This window comes from Antechinus flavipes, chromosome 6 (genome assembly GCF_016432865.1).
Source record: "Antechinus flavipes isolate AdamAnt ecotype Samford, QLD, Australia chromosome 6, AdamAnt_v2, whole genome shotgun sequence".
NCBI lineage: Eukaryota > Metazoa > Chordata > Mammalia > Dasyuromorphia > Dasyuridae > Antechinus > Antechinus flavipes.
Genome location: NC_067403.1, coordinates 381,479 through 396,839, shown reverse-complemented (window position 1 = coordinate 396,839; position 15,361 = coordinate 381,479). Strand labels below are relative to the sequence as shown.

Below are 15,361 nucleotides of genomic sequence, written 5' to 3'. Positions count from 1 at the left end.
GAGGTTTTGAAGTTTGAAGTTTCATCAGGCAGTGATGAAGTTTGAAGCACTTCTGTGACAGGGGTGATGCAGTATAATAAAAGTAACTTTCCAGTAACAAACTTTCCACACTGGTTTCATTTTCAAGGTTTCTCTCCAGTTGGATTCTTTGATGTCCAGTAAGAACTCCCTTTTCTCTAAAACTCTTTCATCACTGATTACATCCATAAGATTTCTATCCTATGTCAATTATCTCATGTTGAATAACACCATTCTTCTGGGTCAAAGTCTTTCCACATTGATTAAATTCCCTTTGTTCAAAATAAGAGATCAAATGTTCTCTGAGAAATGGAAGCTCTGGAGAGTGAAATCAGGGATAAAGATGGAGAAAAACTTGTTAATCAGTTCCTTTTAGAGAAAGGGCTGAGGGTCCAGAGCTGCTCCATTTTGAGATTCACTCCATTATGTTCATATGTAGGAGTCTATCCTCACCCAATGTAAAGCAAGTGCCCCAAATAAGAAATACTAGATTATCTTATTCTGAGAGAGCAAAAGTTCTGAGCTGTCTGCCTCCAGTCCTGTTATGCTCCATTCTGCCAGAAACTTCTAATCCCAAAACTGATGTAATGAATGTTTTTAGGATAGGTTCATGATTTAGATATAAAGGGTTAAAGAGTTATCAAACTGTGCATATCCTTTGATCCAGCAGTGCTACTACTGGGCTTATACCCCAAAGAGATAATAAAGAAGGGAAAGGGACCTGTATGTGCCAAAGTGTTTGTGGCAGCCCTGTTTGTAGTGGCTAGAAACTGGAAAATGAATGGATGCCCATCAATTGGAGAATGGCTGGGTAAATTGTGGTATATGAATGTTATGGAATATTATTGTTCTGTAAGGAATGACCAGCAGGATGAATACAGAGAGGACTGGCGAGACTTACATGAACTGATGCTAAGTGAAATGAGCAGAACCAGGAGATCATTATACACTTCGACAACGATATTGTATGAGGACATATTCTGATGGAAGTGGATTTCTTTGACAAAGAGACCTAACTGGTTTCAATTGATAAATGATGGACAGAAGCAGCTACACCCAAAGAAAGAACACTGGGAAACGAATGTGAACTATCTGCATTTTTGTTTTTCTTCCCAGGTTATTTTTACCTTCTGAATCTAATTCTCCCTGTGCAAGAAGAGAACTGTTCAGTTCTGCAAACATATATTGTATTTAGGATATACTGTAACATATCTAACATATATAGGACTGCTTGCCATCTAGGGGAGGGGGTGGAGGGAAGGAGGGGAAAAATCGGAACAGAAGCAAGTGCAAGGGATAATGTTGTAAAAAAATTACCCTGGCATGGATTCTGTCAATATAAAGTTATTATAAAATAAAATAAAATATTTTTAAAAATAGATATAAAGGGTGATATTATAAGCACATTAACAGAACAAGGAATAGTCTCTCTCTCAAATATGTAGAGCACAAAGGAATATATGGCCAAGGGAGAACTAGAGAGCACTGCGAAATGCAAAATGGATAATTTTGATCACGTTAAATTCAAAAGGTTTTGTACAAAGAAAACAACTGCAGCCAAGATTACAAGTGAATTAGAAAACTAGGGGGAAAAAGTTATATTCAAGGATTCTAATAAAGACCCCATTTTTAAAATATGTAAAGAAGTGACTCAAAATTATAAGAATTCAAGCTGTTCAGCCATTCTCCAATTGATAAATGGTCAAAGGATATGAACAGACAATTCTCACACGAAGAAATTAAAACTATTTTTATTCATATAAAAAATGCTTTAAATTAATATTGATCAGAAAAATGCAAATTAAGATACTCTGATGTATTACTACTTGTGGTGTTCTCTTCTTTTGCATAATATGATCGTTCTTTGAGTGCAGGTTTCTTGGGGAGCTTCTGGAGGCAGCCTTAGTTTCAGTTCCAAGTAATAATCACCTCAAATGCAGCCTGCTGTTAAAGTAGTTTTTTATTGTCTCTTTCAAAATAGCCTAGTTTTCTTAGAGGCCTATCTCCTTCCTTGGTTCCAAGAGCTCTTGTAGCTTGTCTGCCAGCTTCAGCCTCTAGCTCTCTCTGAATCTTGGTTCTACCCCACTGGAGTCTCTAGCTTCTCAATCTCCTCAACTGACTTCTGCTTTCTCAATCTCTTCAAGTCTCCTGACTGCAGCTCTAAGAGCTTATTATATGTGATCAAGATGTGAACCCAAAGGTTGACTCCTCCTCTGAGAGAGTGGGATTGTGGGAGATGTAAACTTGTGAATCTCATACTGAATCCTGAAATCTCCCAAACTTGTGAACTGTGTGAGCTAATGTGTGAACTCTCAAAGGTGTGAACAACTACTCACTTCTCAGAGTAGCTAAAATGACAGTTTTTACTTCCATTCTCATCTCATCTGCATTGGTTTTATTTGTGCAAAACCTTTTATATTTAATATAATCAAAATAATCCAATTAGCGTTTCATACTGTAATCCAGTTCTTCTTTGGCCAGAAATTCCTTTCTTTTCCACAGTATCATTCCTCATCTCTAAATCATAACCTCTTTTGACCTTATCTTGGTTTAGGCCAAGTCTTAAGGTTGGCCAATGTCTTTTTTTTTTTTCCATAATATTTCCCAATTTTCCTAGGAATTTCTGTTAACTAAAGAGATCTTATCCCAGAAGCTGCAGTCCATGGATTTATCAAATCCAAATCAAAGAATATGTGTAAGAAAGAATAAGGACAATTTTGCTAGACAACCGTCTCTATGGAGCGGAATACAGTATAATACCCGGAGAGATGGAGAATGGTTTTAAATGCCAAATAAAGATCTTTCTACCTGATTCTGCAGGCAAATGGGAGTTTTTGGAGTTACTGAGTTGGAGAGTAACATTTTTTCCTATATGATAGACAATATCTCTTTGGCAATTTGATGGAAGAAGGATTTGAGAGTAGAGAATCCTGATTGAAATGAGGACCTAAATAAGATGTTTTAAGAACCTGAATTCTAATTCAATTGATGTGCGAATAAATGAGTAATATCAAAGATATAGTTATCATAGAAATGATCAAATTTAGCAACTGATTAGATATGAGAGTTGAAAGATAGTGTTACAGGATTTTAAATTAGGTTTACTGGAGATGTGGTGGTACCCTCAGCCCAAGTAAGTTTATCTGGAAGACTGATATGATTTGGCTGGAAGTTAATAGCTTTTTTTTTTTTTTTTTGGATGTGCTAAGTTTGAAATTTCAGTGAAATACCTAATTGAAAATATATGGCAAGTACTTAATTATATGGAATAGCATATGAGGCTGTATTTTATACATTTTTGGAATACTGCTTCATAATTTTTTATGAAATTATTTTTGTCTATGATTTGTTCTTTGTCCTACTTAGGTTTTACTAATTTTTAGTGCAATGATTCCTTTTTTTTTTTCCACTTAATATTTTTTAAAGTTACATGTTAATAGTTTAAAACTTTTATCATTGTAGTATTTGGAGTTCCATATCCATCTTCCCTTCCCCAAACTCCAAGCACAATGATGACAGATTATGCAAATACAATCATGATAAACATTTTCCACATTACTCATGGTGGGAAAGAAAAATCATAACACAAGGGAAAAGCCATGAGGAAAAAAAAAGAAAAAAGTAAACAATATAATGCTTGGATCTCCATTCAGATTGTAGTTCTCTCTATGCACGTGGATAGCATTTTCCATCTTTAGTCTTTTGGAATGGTCTTAGAGCATCATATTGCTGAGAATAGTTAAGTGTATCATAGTTGATTCATAAAGTGTCTCTTTAGTGTGGAGTCACTGATGTAGAGTGATTCCCCATTTCAAAAAGCATTTCCCCAGTGCTGACATTAATAAGATTTTTCTTCAGTGTGAATTATCTGGTTCCTAGTAAGAACTCACCTTTGATTTTTTTTAATTGATAATTTTGTAGCTTTTAAATTTTCTTTATTTTATTTTAATTGTTACTATAGCTTTTTATTTAAAACATATGTATGGGTAATTTTTCAAGACTGACCCTTGCAAAACCACCTGTTCCAACTTTTCTCCTCTTTCCTCCCACCCCCTCTCCTAGATGGCAGGTAGTCTAATACATATCAAATATGTTAAATACAATATATGTAACCATATTCATGCAGTTATCTTGCTGTACAAGAAAAATCAGATCTAGAAAGAAAGAAAATAAACCTTAGAAGGAAAACAAAAATGTAACAGAGAGGAAATGTGTGCCTTTTTATTTTCAAAACATATGCATGGATTTCTCAACAGGTGATTCTTGCAAAACCTTACTTATCCATTTTAACCCCCCCCTTCTCTCCATCCCCTCAACTACATGGTAAGTAATCCAATATATACTAAATATTGTAACATATATGTCTTAAATATAATATATGCATACATATTTATACAATTATCTTGCTGTACAAGAAAAATCAGATCAAAGGGGAAAAAACGAGAAAGAATAATAACGCAAGCAAATAACAACAAAAGGAGTGAAAATGTGGTGTTCCACACTCAGTTCCCAGTCCTCTCTCTTTGGCTCCCTTCTTCACAAAATCATTGGAATTGGGCTGAATCACAGCATTGTTGACAAGAGCCACTATCAGAAATGATCTATCTAAACTGATTATTATATAATTTTGCTGCTGCCATGTATGATGATCTTCTGGTTCTGCTCACTTCACTTTGCATCAGTTCATGTAGGTAGCTGCAGGCCTCTGTGGAATCATCCTGCTGATCATTTCTTATAGAACAATAATATTCCACAACATTCATGTGCTATAACCTATTCAGTATTTCCCAGCTGATGGGCATCCACTCAGTTTCCAGTTTCTTGTCACTACAAATAGGGCTGGAGAAACATTTCTGTACATGTGGATCCATTTCCCTCCTTTGAGATTTCTTTGGCAAATAAGCCCAGTAGAAACATTGCTGCAGCAAAGGATATGCACCTTTTGATAGCGGTTGGGCATAGTTCCACATTGCTTGAAAGAGTGGTTGGATCCGTTCACAAATCCACCAATAATATATTAGCATCCCAGGTTTCCCCCAAAAGCCTTTCCACATTGGTTACAATCATAAGGCTTTTCTACAGCGTGAATTCTCTGATATAAAATAAGAGATTCCTTTTTTCTAGAACCTTTTCTACATTGGTTACATTCTTAAGGCTTCTCTCCAGTGTGCATCATTTGATGTCCAGTAAGACCTCTCTTGCTTCTAAAACCCTTTCCACATTGGTTACATTCAAAAGGTTTCTCTCCAGTGTGGATTTTCTGATGATCAATGAGACCTTTCTTACATCTAAAAGCCTTTCCACACTGGTTACATTCATAAGGCTTCTCTCCAGTGTGGATTCTCTGATGTAAAATAAGAGAATCCTTTTTTCCAAAACCTTTTCCACACTGGTTACATGCATAAGGTTTCTCTCCAGTGTGGATTCTCTGATGTCTAGTAAGATTTCCCTTGCTTCCAAATGAGTTTCCACATTGGTTACATCCATAAGGTTTCTCTCCAGTGTGGATTCTCTGATGTACAGCAAGAGCTCGCTTGTTTCTAAAACCCTTTCCACACTGGTTACATTCATAAGGTTTCTCTCCGATGTGGATTCTCTGATGTACAGTAAGAGCTCGCTTGTCTCTAAAGGCCTTTTCACACTGGTTACATTTATAAGGTTTCTCTCCAGTGTGGATTCTCTCATGTACAATAAGAGCTCTCTTGTCTCGAAAGGCCTTTCTACACTGGATACATTCAAAAGGTTTCTCTCCTGTGTGGATTCTTTGGTGTCTAATAAGAGCTCCGTTTTCTATAAAAGCCTTTCCACACTGGTTGCATTCATAAGGTTTCTCTCCAGTGTGGATTCTCTGATGTAAAAGAAGAGTTCCCTTTTTTAGAAAACTTTTTCCACACTGGTTACATTCATAAGGTTTCTCTCCAGTGTGGATTCTCTGATGACCTATGAGACATCCCTTGCTTCTAAAAGCCTTTCCACACTGGTTGCATTCATAAGGTTTCTCTCCAGTGTGGATTCTTTGATGTCTAATAAGAGCTCCATTTTCTATAAAAGCATTTCCACACTGGTTGCATTCATAAGGTTTCTCTCCAGTGTGTATTCTCTGATGTAAAAGAAGAGTTCTCTTTTTTATAAACCATTTTCCACAATGGTTACATCCATAAGGTTTCTCTCCAGTGTGGATTCTCTGATGACCATTGAGACCTCCCTTGTCTCTAAAAGCCTTTCCACATTGGTTACATTCATAAGGTTTCTCTCCAGTGTGGATTCTCTGATGTCTAATAAGATCACCCTTTTGTCTAAATCTTTTTCCACACTGGTTACATTCACAAGGTTTCTCTCCTGTGTGGATTCTATGATGACCAATGAGACCTTCTTTGCTTCTAAAAGCCTTTCCACACTGGTTACATTCATAAGGTTTCTCTCCAGTGTGGATTCTTTGATGTCTAATAAGAGCTCCATTTTCTGTAAAAGCCTTTCCACACTGGTTACATTCATAAGGTTTCTCTCCAGTATGGATTCTGTGATGTCTAATAAGATCACCTTTTTGTCTAAATCTTTTTCCACATTGGTTACATTCACAAGGCTGCTCTCCAGTGTAAGGTTTCTGATGTAAACTAAGAAATGCTCTATTTCTAAAAGCTTTTCTACATTGGTTACATTCATAAGATTTCTCTCCTGTATGAATTCTCGATTGTAGAATAAGATTTTTCTTTTTTATAAAACCTTTTCCACATTCAGTACATTCACAATGTATTTCTCTAAACTGGATTCTCTCATATGTTGCACAGCTTTTCATCCAAGTAAACCACTGGTTGGGAGTTTCTACCACAGAATGACTTAGCTCTGTAGGAGTTTCTTTTATTTCAAGTCTGATCTCTCCTTCCAAAAAAAAAAGAAAGAAAGAAAGAAAAAAGCAAACAATAAAGCAAACATAATTATGATGCAGACACCCAGACACCTACACACACACCCCACTCACAAATATTTATATTCCCTTCTCTCCATCAGCATAAGAGAAACTCAGTTGTTTTCTGATTCCTAGGCAAAGAAAAAAATCTAAAATAGGGAGAACCAATCATTTTTAAGTCCCATTAGTTCACATCCCCAACATGATCTAATTTCTTAGGAGTTTCATACACAATTACAGTGGAACCTCATAATAAATCTGTGACAACACAGAGAGTGCCTTCATTCTCCTTAGGTGCACAACTCAGGTCACCAGCTCAGAATGGCTGAGTAACTCAGCCCAAAGCCCAGCTGTTGAGACTAGAATTTACACCCTGTGAATGGCCATGCTCTGCCTACAGTTGTGACAATTAGCTCCACTTTCAATTTTCCCCTTTTCCTTTTATTATCTGCGCTTTACTTCTTTTTCATAGACATGATACCTAGTGCATATATAGGAAATAGTCAAATTGTTTCATGATCTATCCTGTTTGTAAGTATTAACAAATTTCCATGCTGATCACTTTCAATTCCTTTTTTTTCTATTACATTATCTGAGATAATATTCAGAAGCCTAACACAGTTGTTTTGTTTTGTTTTTTTTTTGTATTTACCTGAGACAGAAGTGATTTTGTTCTGACCCATTATTTTTTTGAGATACCTATTAGTTATTTCTTTCTTTAAAATTATCATTATATGCCCCCTGCATATCATAAGGTACAATTTTTTTTTTTAAATGCATGAAATTATCCACATCTGAGAATGCCTCAAACAGAAAATTGAGTTCCTCATCCTGAGATATGGAAGGCTAGTGCGGCTGCAGTATTGTAGTCCTTTCCCTTTTAGAATCCCTTTCCCTTAAACAATGAAGACAAAGATCCAAGGGATCTGACCCAAAAATGTCTTAGTGGCACCTAAAGTGGTAAATAAATGTCTGATTTGATTATAAAGGTAGCTGTCCTCTGGGACCACATGGATGGGAACATTTCCACTTTTATGAGTCTTGGTGCAGTGATTTTAGTCTATCGTGACCACCAGTATACTGCTGTGAAGGACTGTGCCTTGAGTCCATCAAACTCTGGCTGCTTCTAAATGCAACAGATTCTTCTGGTTTCTCAACTTGACATCAGATTATTCTTACCATTTAGGGAAGGTTGAACACTCATGTACAAATGGTCACAGGCCTGCAAAGTGCCAGAGGGGCTGTCTCTCCCTGGACTAGAGTAGTTCCCTCCTTCCTGGGTTACCTAGCAACCCCATCTCATCCAAGCTCTAATCCCCTGAGCAAGATGTGCTAAAAACAATATGTGTAATTGACCCTTGAGTCATTTAGGGTAACATTTCTCATGAGCCAACATAAATATAAATCTTTTCTTTTCTTTTCTTTTTTCTTTTTTTTAACAGTAATTAGCAATGGCTTTTGACTGGCTAGAGTATAAGAAAATGAATTTCCATGTCTCCACGAGAACTTGTCCAATTTTTTTTTTCCTACATCATATATGTAACACCATGTTTGTCATATCTGTTTCAAAATCAGAATACAGTTACAGTGTATAGAATGTGGGTAGGGCCTTGAAACAAGAAGCCCAGGGTTTTAATCCCATCTCAAAACCTTGCAATTCAAGTTGTAGGACCTCTGTTAGATTCAGTTCTTTTATCTGTAAAATGTAAAATAATAATAGCAGCTAAGTCCTGAGTATGAAATAAGACAATGCAGAGCATGGCACACAAAGCTCGATAAATGCTAACTGTTTTATTTCACTTTGGCTCTTTCCTGCCCAGTTCTACTCCCCTTCTCAAATCATCATGACCCTCACCAATTAATGATGCACTGGAGCACTAAATTATTCAGTTTATCTGGTGTACAGTGGATCTCTCCACAATCACTGATGTATTGTCTGCCCCAACAATCTGTGACCTCCATCAGGACAGGAGATGTCCCTCACATCTCTTTGTGTTTCTGATGTTTAGCCCAGAGTTGCCCTGTAGCAGGCCCTTAATTATTTTCTGACTAGAAGAAGTTCTAAGAAATGGCTCATTTCCTAAACCTAATCACTTAAAACACATTCAGAAGAGTCCCATTGCCCCAAATCCCAAAAAAGGACTTCTTACAGGATGACAGATGAGCAGTGGAAGGGCCCTACAGGGCCTTGGAGTGGGACCCACTCATTTTGTAGAGCAGACAGCCAGATTCACTGACTAGCCTTGGACACGGCTGCCAAGAAATATCCAACACAGAATTCCAAGTCTGACCTTTCTCCCCAAACTGAGCATGTACTTCAGGGTAACTCCCAGAAGCCTCTTGTAACCACAGCTCTCATACATCTGCTTTCACCTCACTCACCTGGAGAATGTCTCCTCAGGCCTTCTTGGTCCAGCATCCACAGTGCTTCCCTTTGCTCAAAATAAGAGATCACCTCTTCTCTGGAAACTGGAAGCTCTGGGCATGGAAATCAATAAGAAAAGAAGATGGAGAGAAGTTGGTCACTTAGTTCTCCTTAGGGAAAATGTGAGGATCGAGAGCTGCTCCAAGCTGAAATTCAGCCTCTGATGTTCAGACATATCAGTCAATACTCACCTACTGGGAACTATAAAGCAAGTCCCCTAAGGTAGGATGTGCCCACTATTTTACAGCTTCCTCTTAGAAAGCCAAATGCCCTTCCTCCCACCTCCTGTCCTGAGAGGTTCCCTTCTGGCAGAAACTTCTGATCCCAAACCTGGGTTACTAACTGTGTACCTCTGGGCAAGTCAATTAAATTCTGATTGTTTCCTGTTTCCTCAATGAAAGGGGGATAACAGTATCACCTGACTTGAAATGTGAAGATGAGGTTAAATGGACATAATATTTTGTTGTACTTTTAACTTATAAACAAACATTTCAGTATCGTAGTTCAATAAAAAGGTGATTGCACATGAAACCGGAAATCCACAATGCACAACTTAATATTCCTTTCAAATAGAAAAGGAAATTATGAAGTAAATTTTTTCCTTTCCATTTGCCTGTACTCAGCCTAGAAATGGCTGCAGTTGCGTAGAAATGTAAAATCAGCTTATCCATATTCCTATTTATGAGCTTTTTATCTGGATGCAAATATCATCTTTCTTGATTTATTGTCAAGAATATCGGTCCTTAGAATCACCAAAATAACTTATTTGCTGGAAGTTGTTGTTAAAAGTATTGTTATAGTTTGTAAAGAAAGCATATGGCACAACCCCCAGCAAACACAGGTAAAAAGAAATGCTTATTCCCTTTATTCCTTTCCCACCGCTTGTACTGGAATATGAAGGCGATCCAAAGTCAGATTAAGGAGAAACTTCCCATTTGAGGGAGAAGCAGGTGCTTTGGCTACAAACTGACGCTTGTTACAAAGAATAATATTCCAAATACTGGACTTGTTTGAAAAAGGAAGGAGTTGAAAGGAAAAGGAAAAGGAAAGGCTGAGCAGTTTTCAGCGCTTTGATGGTCAAAATTCGTGTCCAGATAGAGGCTAACCTCTAACGTTAGTTCCATGTTTGAGATACTTCCTCTGATTTAATCTTTGACCTAGGAATGGGTAAGAAAGAGCTTCAGGCACAACAAAGGACGTCCAGGTCCTGTCATACAACACAAGACCAGCCCTTTGCCGTCCTTCCCCCACCCCAAAGCCTTCACACTGGGCAATGAAGATATTCCCTTTGATTGCAGACTTGCAATTATCAGGAGAAGTGCCCTTACCCAAGGAGAGCAGATTCCCAGCAGTCTCCACCATGACCTCCTTGAACAGCAACTTCTGAGATGGATCCAAGAGCCCCCACTCCTCCTGGGTGAAGTCCACAGCCACATCCTTGAACGTCACAATCTCCTGCAGCATCAAATGTCAGAAGATGTGGAGCTGAAAGATCCTTCAGAAGGAAAGAGTTCAACCCCTTCCAATTTACAGGAAGAAACTGAAACACAAAGAAGGAATTTGCCCAAAGGTCATAGGCTTTCTGACACTCAGGGTAAACTCTTGAACCCCTGGTCATTAAGATACTGATTGAATTTTGGATCTGTTGGTATAAAGCCGAGAAGTGACTTATTAGGGAACAGGATCTTAAGGCTACAGGGCATAGTCCCTTAATGAATTCTTCCATGCTCTTCATTGGTAACCCTACTGCTTATCCAACCCCATTTCCTATTTCCCACTCCTTGTGCCTGTTTTACCTCTTCTTTTTATCTATAAACTCTTTTCCTAAAGAAACCATCTTTTCCCAAAGAGAATCGCCATTGTGAATTTAACACTTTTACATCAAGCTAGAAATAGCTTCCCTGAACTTTTCCTGATATATGTGTAAGGAGCATTTCACAGTTTATTTCCTTTATTCTATCATTTCACTTCCACACAACAGGGTTTAGAAAAAAAGGCAGCTGTGCAGTTGGTCTACAAGCAGTGGCAGAAAGCTCCTACAGCACAGCAAGGAATGAGGTCCTTGGAGCCTTTCACTGCATGAATTGTCAAGGAAAAAAGACACTGTGAGCAGAGGACAGTGTGACAATGTGACAGAGAACAGAAATCTAGGGAAAATGGCCAAGGAAGGTGGACAATGAGGAGAGAGAGAGAAATACTTGTTAGAAAAGGAAAGAAAAATGGAAGAAAGTAGAAAACTAATGAACAGGATGAGGAGGAGAATCTACAAGATAACTAAGAGGAAAAAGGGTATGAAGAAATGCAGAATGAGATAAAGTAGAAGGGATGAATAAACATCTAGAGAAACTTGAAATAAAAAACTTATGGCATCTTCTAAGTGGGATAAGAGGAATATGCATTATTTCTTTTCAAAACATAGTATTTTTGCAAAATTTAACCATTGGGACACACAGATCCTCTGCCCAGATGAAAAAAGTCAGAAATAATCATTATACTCTTTTATTACCTAAAGAAATAAGTATGAAAATTGGTTCAAAGATGACCAACAAAAAATACAAAGTCAAAAGGAGATTTACCAGAGTCAGAGGATAAATCTTAGAAATGATAAATTTGTAAGGGAAAATGAAAATGATTAATTAAACCATATCCCCAAATTTCTAGGATGCAAGCTGAAGCAGGCCTTGGAAGTGGAGGGGGGGTGGTTAGGAGAGGAATAGACATACTCTCATACATTAAGAATGAAAAAAAAAAAGAGAGAGAGAGAGATGTTCAACTGAATATGCATTCAAAAAAATTTAGATAAAATAAGTGAAAAACTGGAAATAAGTACAAATAATGACATTAAAATTAGAGGGAAAATAGATGGGAGATAAATTGGATATTAAAAAAAATGACAAACACAAAAATGGCTTCTTTGAAATGATTCAAAAAGTGGAGAAACCCCTTAGCTAGTGTGATTGAATTTAAGAGAGCATAAAATCCAGCTGATTTAGCACTGAAATAGCAAATGGCAAAGATGAAATGGGTACCCTCCTTTGGGAGCCCTGGTCGCCTCTCCCAGGACTAACCTGTATGCTTTCATGTGAGTAGAGCTCCTGATGGCCTAGAGAAAAATTCTCAGATTTCTTTCTGCATCTACCTCAACACCTGCTTGCTCAAAGAGATTTCTGAAGGAAAATTCCCAGGAAACCATCACCAAAATGCAGAGGTGCCAAGTTAATGAGAAAAAGCCTGCAAGCCTCCAGAAAGAAATTCTAGTAAAATTCAAGTACCAAGAAACCACCATTAGGACCAGACATAATTTGGCAGCAATTTTCATTAAGGGGCAGAGAATTTGGAACAGGATATGACAGAAGGCAAAGGACCTGACCTTATGGCCAAGAGCAAATAATGAAACAAAAACAAATGGACTGTTTTCAGGGGAAAAGCACCTTTAATGAAAGTCCCTCCCAGCATTCCTAAGGAAAAGATCACAAATATAGAAAACTTACAATGTTCAGACCCATGACGAGAAAAACAAAATATAATCCAGAATGAACTAGCCTCAGGGACTCAAAATATAAGGAAGAACTAGTTATATACAACCATAGTGAGTGACATGTGTTCCCTCTGATTCCTATTTGGGCTCACAGAGGGAATCAAAGTATAGTAAAGTGGGGAGGGATTCTGTTATGTCTGAATGATCTTAAGGAGAGACTGGAAAGAGGTGAAGAGGGTAGAGAGAAAGAAGGTCTAGGAAATGATGTCTCTGGCAAAGAGGGTTAGGTCCTCCACTAGAAAGCTCTATAAGCAAGGGGGTAGGGACATCTGAGCCTCAGTCATCTAGTCAAAGGGAGGAACAATTCCCAGGAAATAGGCTGATAAAGGTAGAAATGCAGTTTAGTCCCCAGGGAATTAACTGGAGTCAGTTCTATCCATTATATTCTTCAAGGTCAACCCTCAGCTGCAGCCTAGAGGAATCATAATATCCAAGAACCTGAATACACTAAGGTGACTCTTAATCCTTCTTTTTCTCCCAGTTGTTCTCACAGTCTCTGCCAGTTCCTGGCACTCTGCACAGGGGAGCCTAAGTTAAACCAGCAAAAGAAAGTTGGTATAGTACTTTGGGGCCCAGGAACAACAGAGGTGAGGATGAGAATCCCAGCAGCCTCTTTTAGACAGGAGAGATGGGTCCCTGTGCCAGGGTAGGTTTTAGAAGCACCAGAGCAGTGGGATGGCCCAGAGCTCTGTGTCCTAGAACTGCTGAGCTTGAACCCAAGGCCTTTCTCAGTGTTTATTGGCAGGAGCTCAGGAATGGTCATGGGGAGGGTTTCAGGGATACCTGAGGCACGAGGACAGGAGAAGCCCAGAGGGACAGTTTATGCTCTGATGACCAGGAGAAGGACTGGGGAAGCATCAAGGCTTGGTTCCCGACCTGAACAGGACAAACTCTGCTTGAAGAGTTTTCTAGGAGTTTCAAGAGAACATGGCAGAAGAAACCAGGAGGAGGGGGGGAGAAACTTTGGGTGGGGAGGGGTACTGAGCAGGTCCAGAGAGAGCAGACCTGCTCCCTCTGGAATGGAGATTCATGATGAAGTAGTGGACCTTGTCAGTCCCTTATAATGAGGAGGAATATAGAAACAAATGGTGAAGAGGGAGGTGTGTGGATGTGCACATGCACATGTGTATCTGTCCGTCTGTTGGGTCTTAAGATGCCAAGGCTCCAAGGATATAGTTGGGCAAGGCAGTGTTACTACAGGGTTCTTTTGTTGTATGGAAATGACCCATAGATCAGGACCTGACAGCTCCACAGCCCGTCCTCCATGTCTACGGAAATGGCTGTGACTGCTGCTATTGGTCAGATCTGGAGATGGACTGCACTCAGCTGAGGAGGTCCGAGGCTCCAGGGCCCATTCCCTCTTGGAGGTAGCAAACACCCAAAGTGACTCCTTTTTCTCAAGTTCCTCCCTTTGGCACCTGGTCTTTATTGCAGGGTCTTGCTGCTCCCACCCTTGAGGGGCCTACAAAAGTGACAGCAGCCAAAGCTCTTACTAACAAAGGTCACAGCTAACCATGGCGGGGTTTAATTTTCAGCCTCTCTGAAAACCCAGAGAAAGCCAGGAGCCCCCAGGGAACTCCCTCCCTTCTTTCCCTCTGCATGGAAAAGCCCAGCTTCCCCTCATCCTGGTCCCAATCTGACTGTATTGATTTCATGGCCTGGGAGAATGCTGTTTGGGGCCCTGACAACAAAACTATTCTAATTTCAATCCAATATTGCTGTCTGCGTTTGACGCAATTCTTGGGCCAGTCCTAGGTTACCAGAAGAAGCTGGAGAGGGAGAAGCATCCCAGAGGAGGAGAGGACCTTCCCCTCCTTTTCTTAGCAGGAGACAAGCCTACAGGGATTCCTGGTGGAGTGTGATCTCCTCCAGGACTTTGAAAGGCCTTGGCCCTGCCCCTGGGGAAGAGACTGCACCCTAAAGAACATTGCGGAGAGGGTCAGGATTGGAAAGGGAGATTGTCTGAAACCTGCAGCCCTCCTTTTATTTCTTTTCTCCCTCCTCTCGACATCATTCTACTGAGAACATAGAGGTACAAGGGTGTTTGGTATCCCAAATGAGAGACCTGTCAGCCTCCATGGCTCCTGAGTCAGAGCTCTCCTCCTCCCACCCCCCAGTGGTCCTCTGCTTCCCTGCCTCCCCTCCACCCAAATAACACACACATTATTCTGGACAATAGACTGACTGCTTTGGGTAGGAGGGAGCAAAAATGGGGAGGTGGAGAATGGGGAGAGCTCTGGAATGGAAACCCCAGGAAATGACCAGGGTAAGCATGAGCCTGGGAGACAAAATTCAGTCTCGTGTTGAACTCTGAGGGCTCAGAGAGAAGAGGGACCAAGGAGGCAGGAGGTTTGGAGAACAGGGCTAGGGTCTGGGATGAAAGACAGACCAAAGGAGGTCATGGACGTCAGGGCTAATGGGATGAGAAGTGCTGGACAGCTGAGCTTAGGAAGGAAGGAAGACTGTGCCCTGA

General features: G+C 39.5%; 1 protein-coding gene across 1 annotated transcript; it reads right to left on the bottom strand.

The window, feature by feature from the left end:
- Positions 1-4,214: 4,214 nt before the first annotated feature.
- On the bottom strand, positions 4,215-10,949 carry LOC127540038 (zinc finger protein 260-like). The gene is made up of 3 exons (XM_051964563.1): positions 10,679-10,949; positions 9,308-9,403; positions 4,215-6,897 (listed from the first exon to the last, which is right to left on the bottom strand). The coding sequence occupies exons 1-3, from the start codon at positions 10,812-10,814 to the stop codon at positions 5,168-5,170; spliced, it is 1,962 nt and encodes a 653-aa protein (XP_051820523.1). The 5' UTR covers positions 10,815-10,949; the 3' UTR covers positions 4,215-5,167.
- Positions 10,950-15,361: the final 4,412 nt, after the last annotated feature.

What these genes read in the sequence shown, in the direction of transcription:
- LOC127540038 (XM_051964563.1), bottom strand. Translation starts at nt 10,814, where the DNA reads ATGCTGCAGGAGATTGTGACGTTCAAGGATGTGGCTGTGGACTTCACC. An exon ending in TGGGAATCTGCTCTCCTTGG is followed by an intron (nt 9,404 to 10,678) that starts GTAAGGGCACTT and finishes TTCCATGCCCAG; the next exon opens with AGCTTCCAGTTTCCAGAGAA. An exon ending in CCTGAGGAGACATTCTCCAG is followed by an intron (nt 6,898 to 9,307) that starts GTGAGTGAGGTG and finishes TTTTTTTGGAAG; the next exon opens with GAGAGATCAGACTTGAAATA.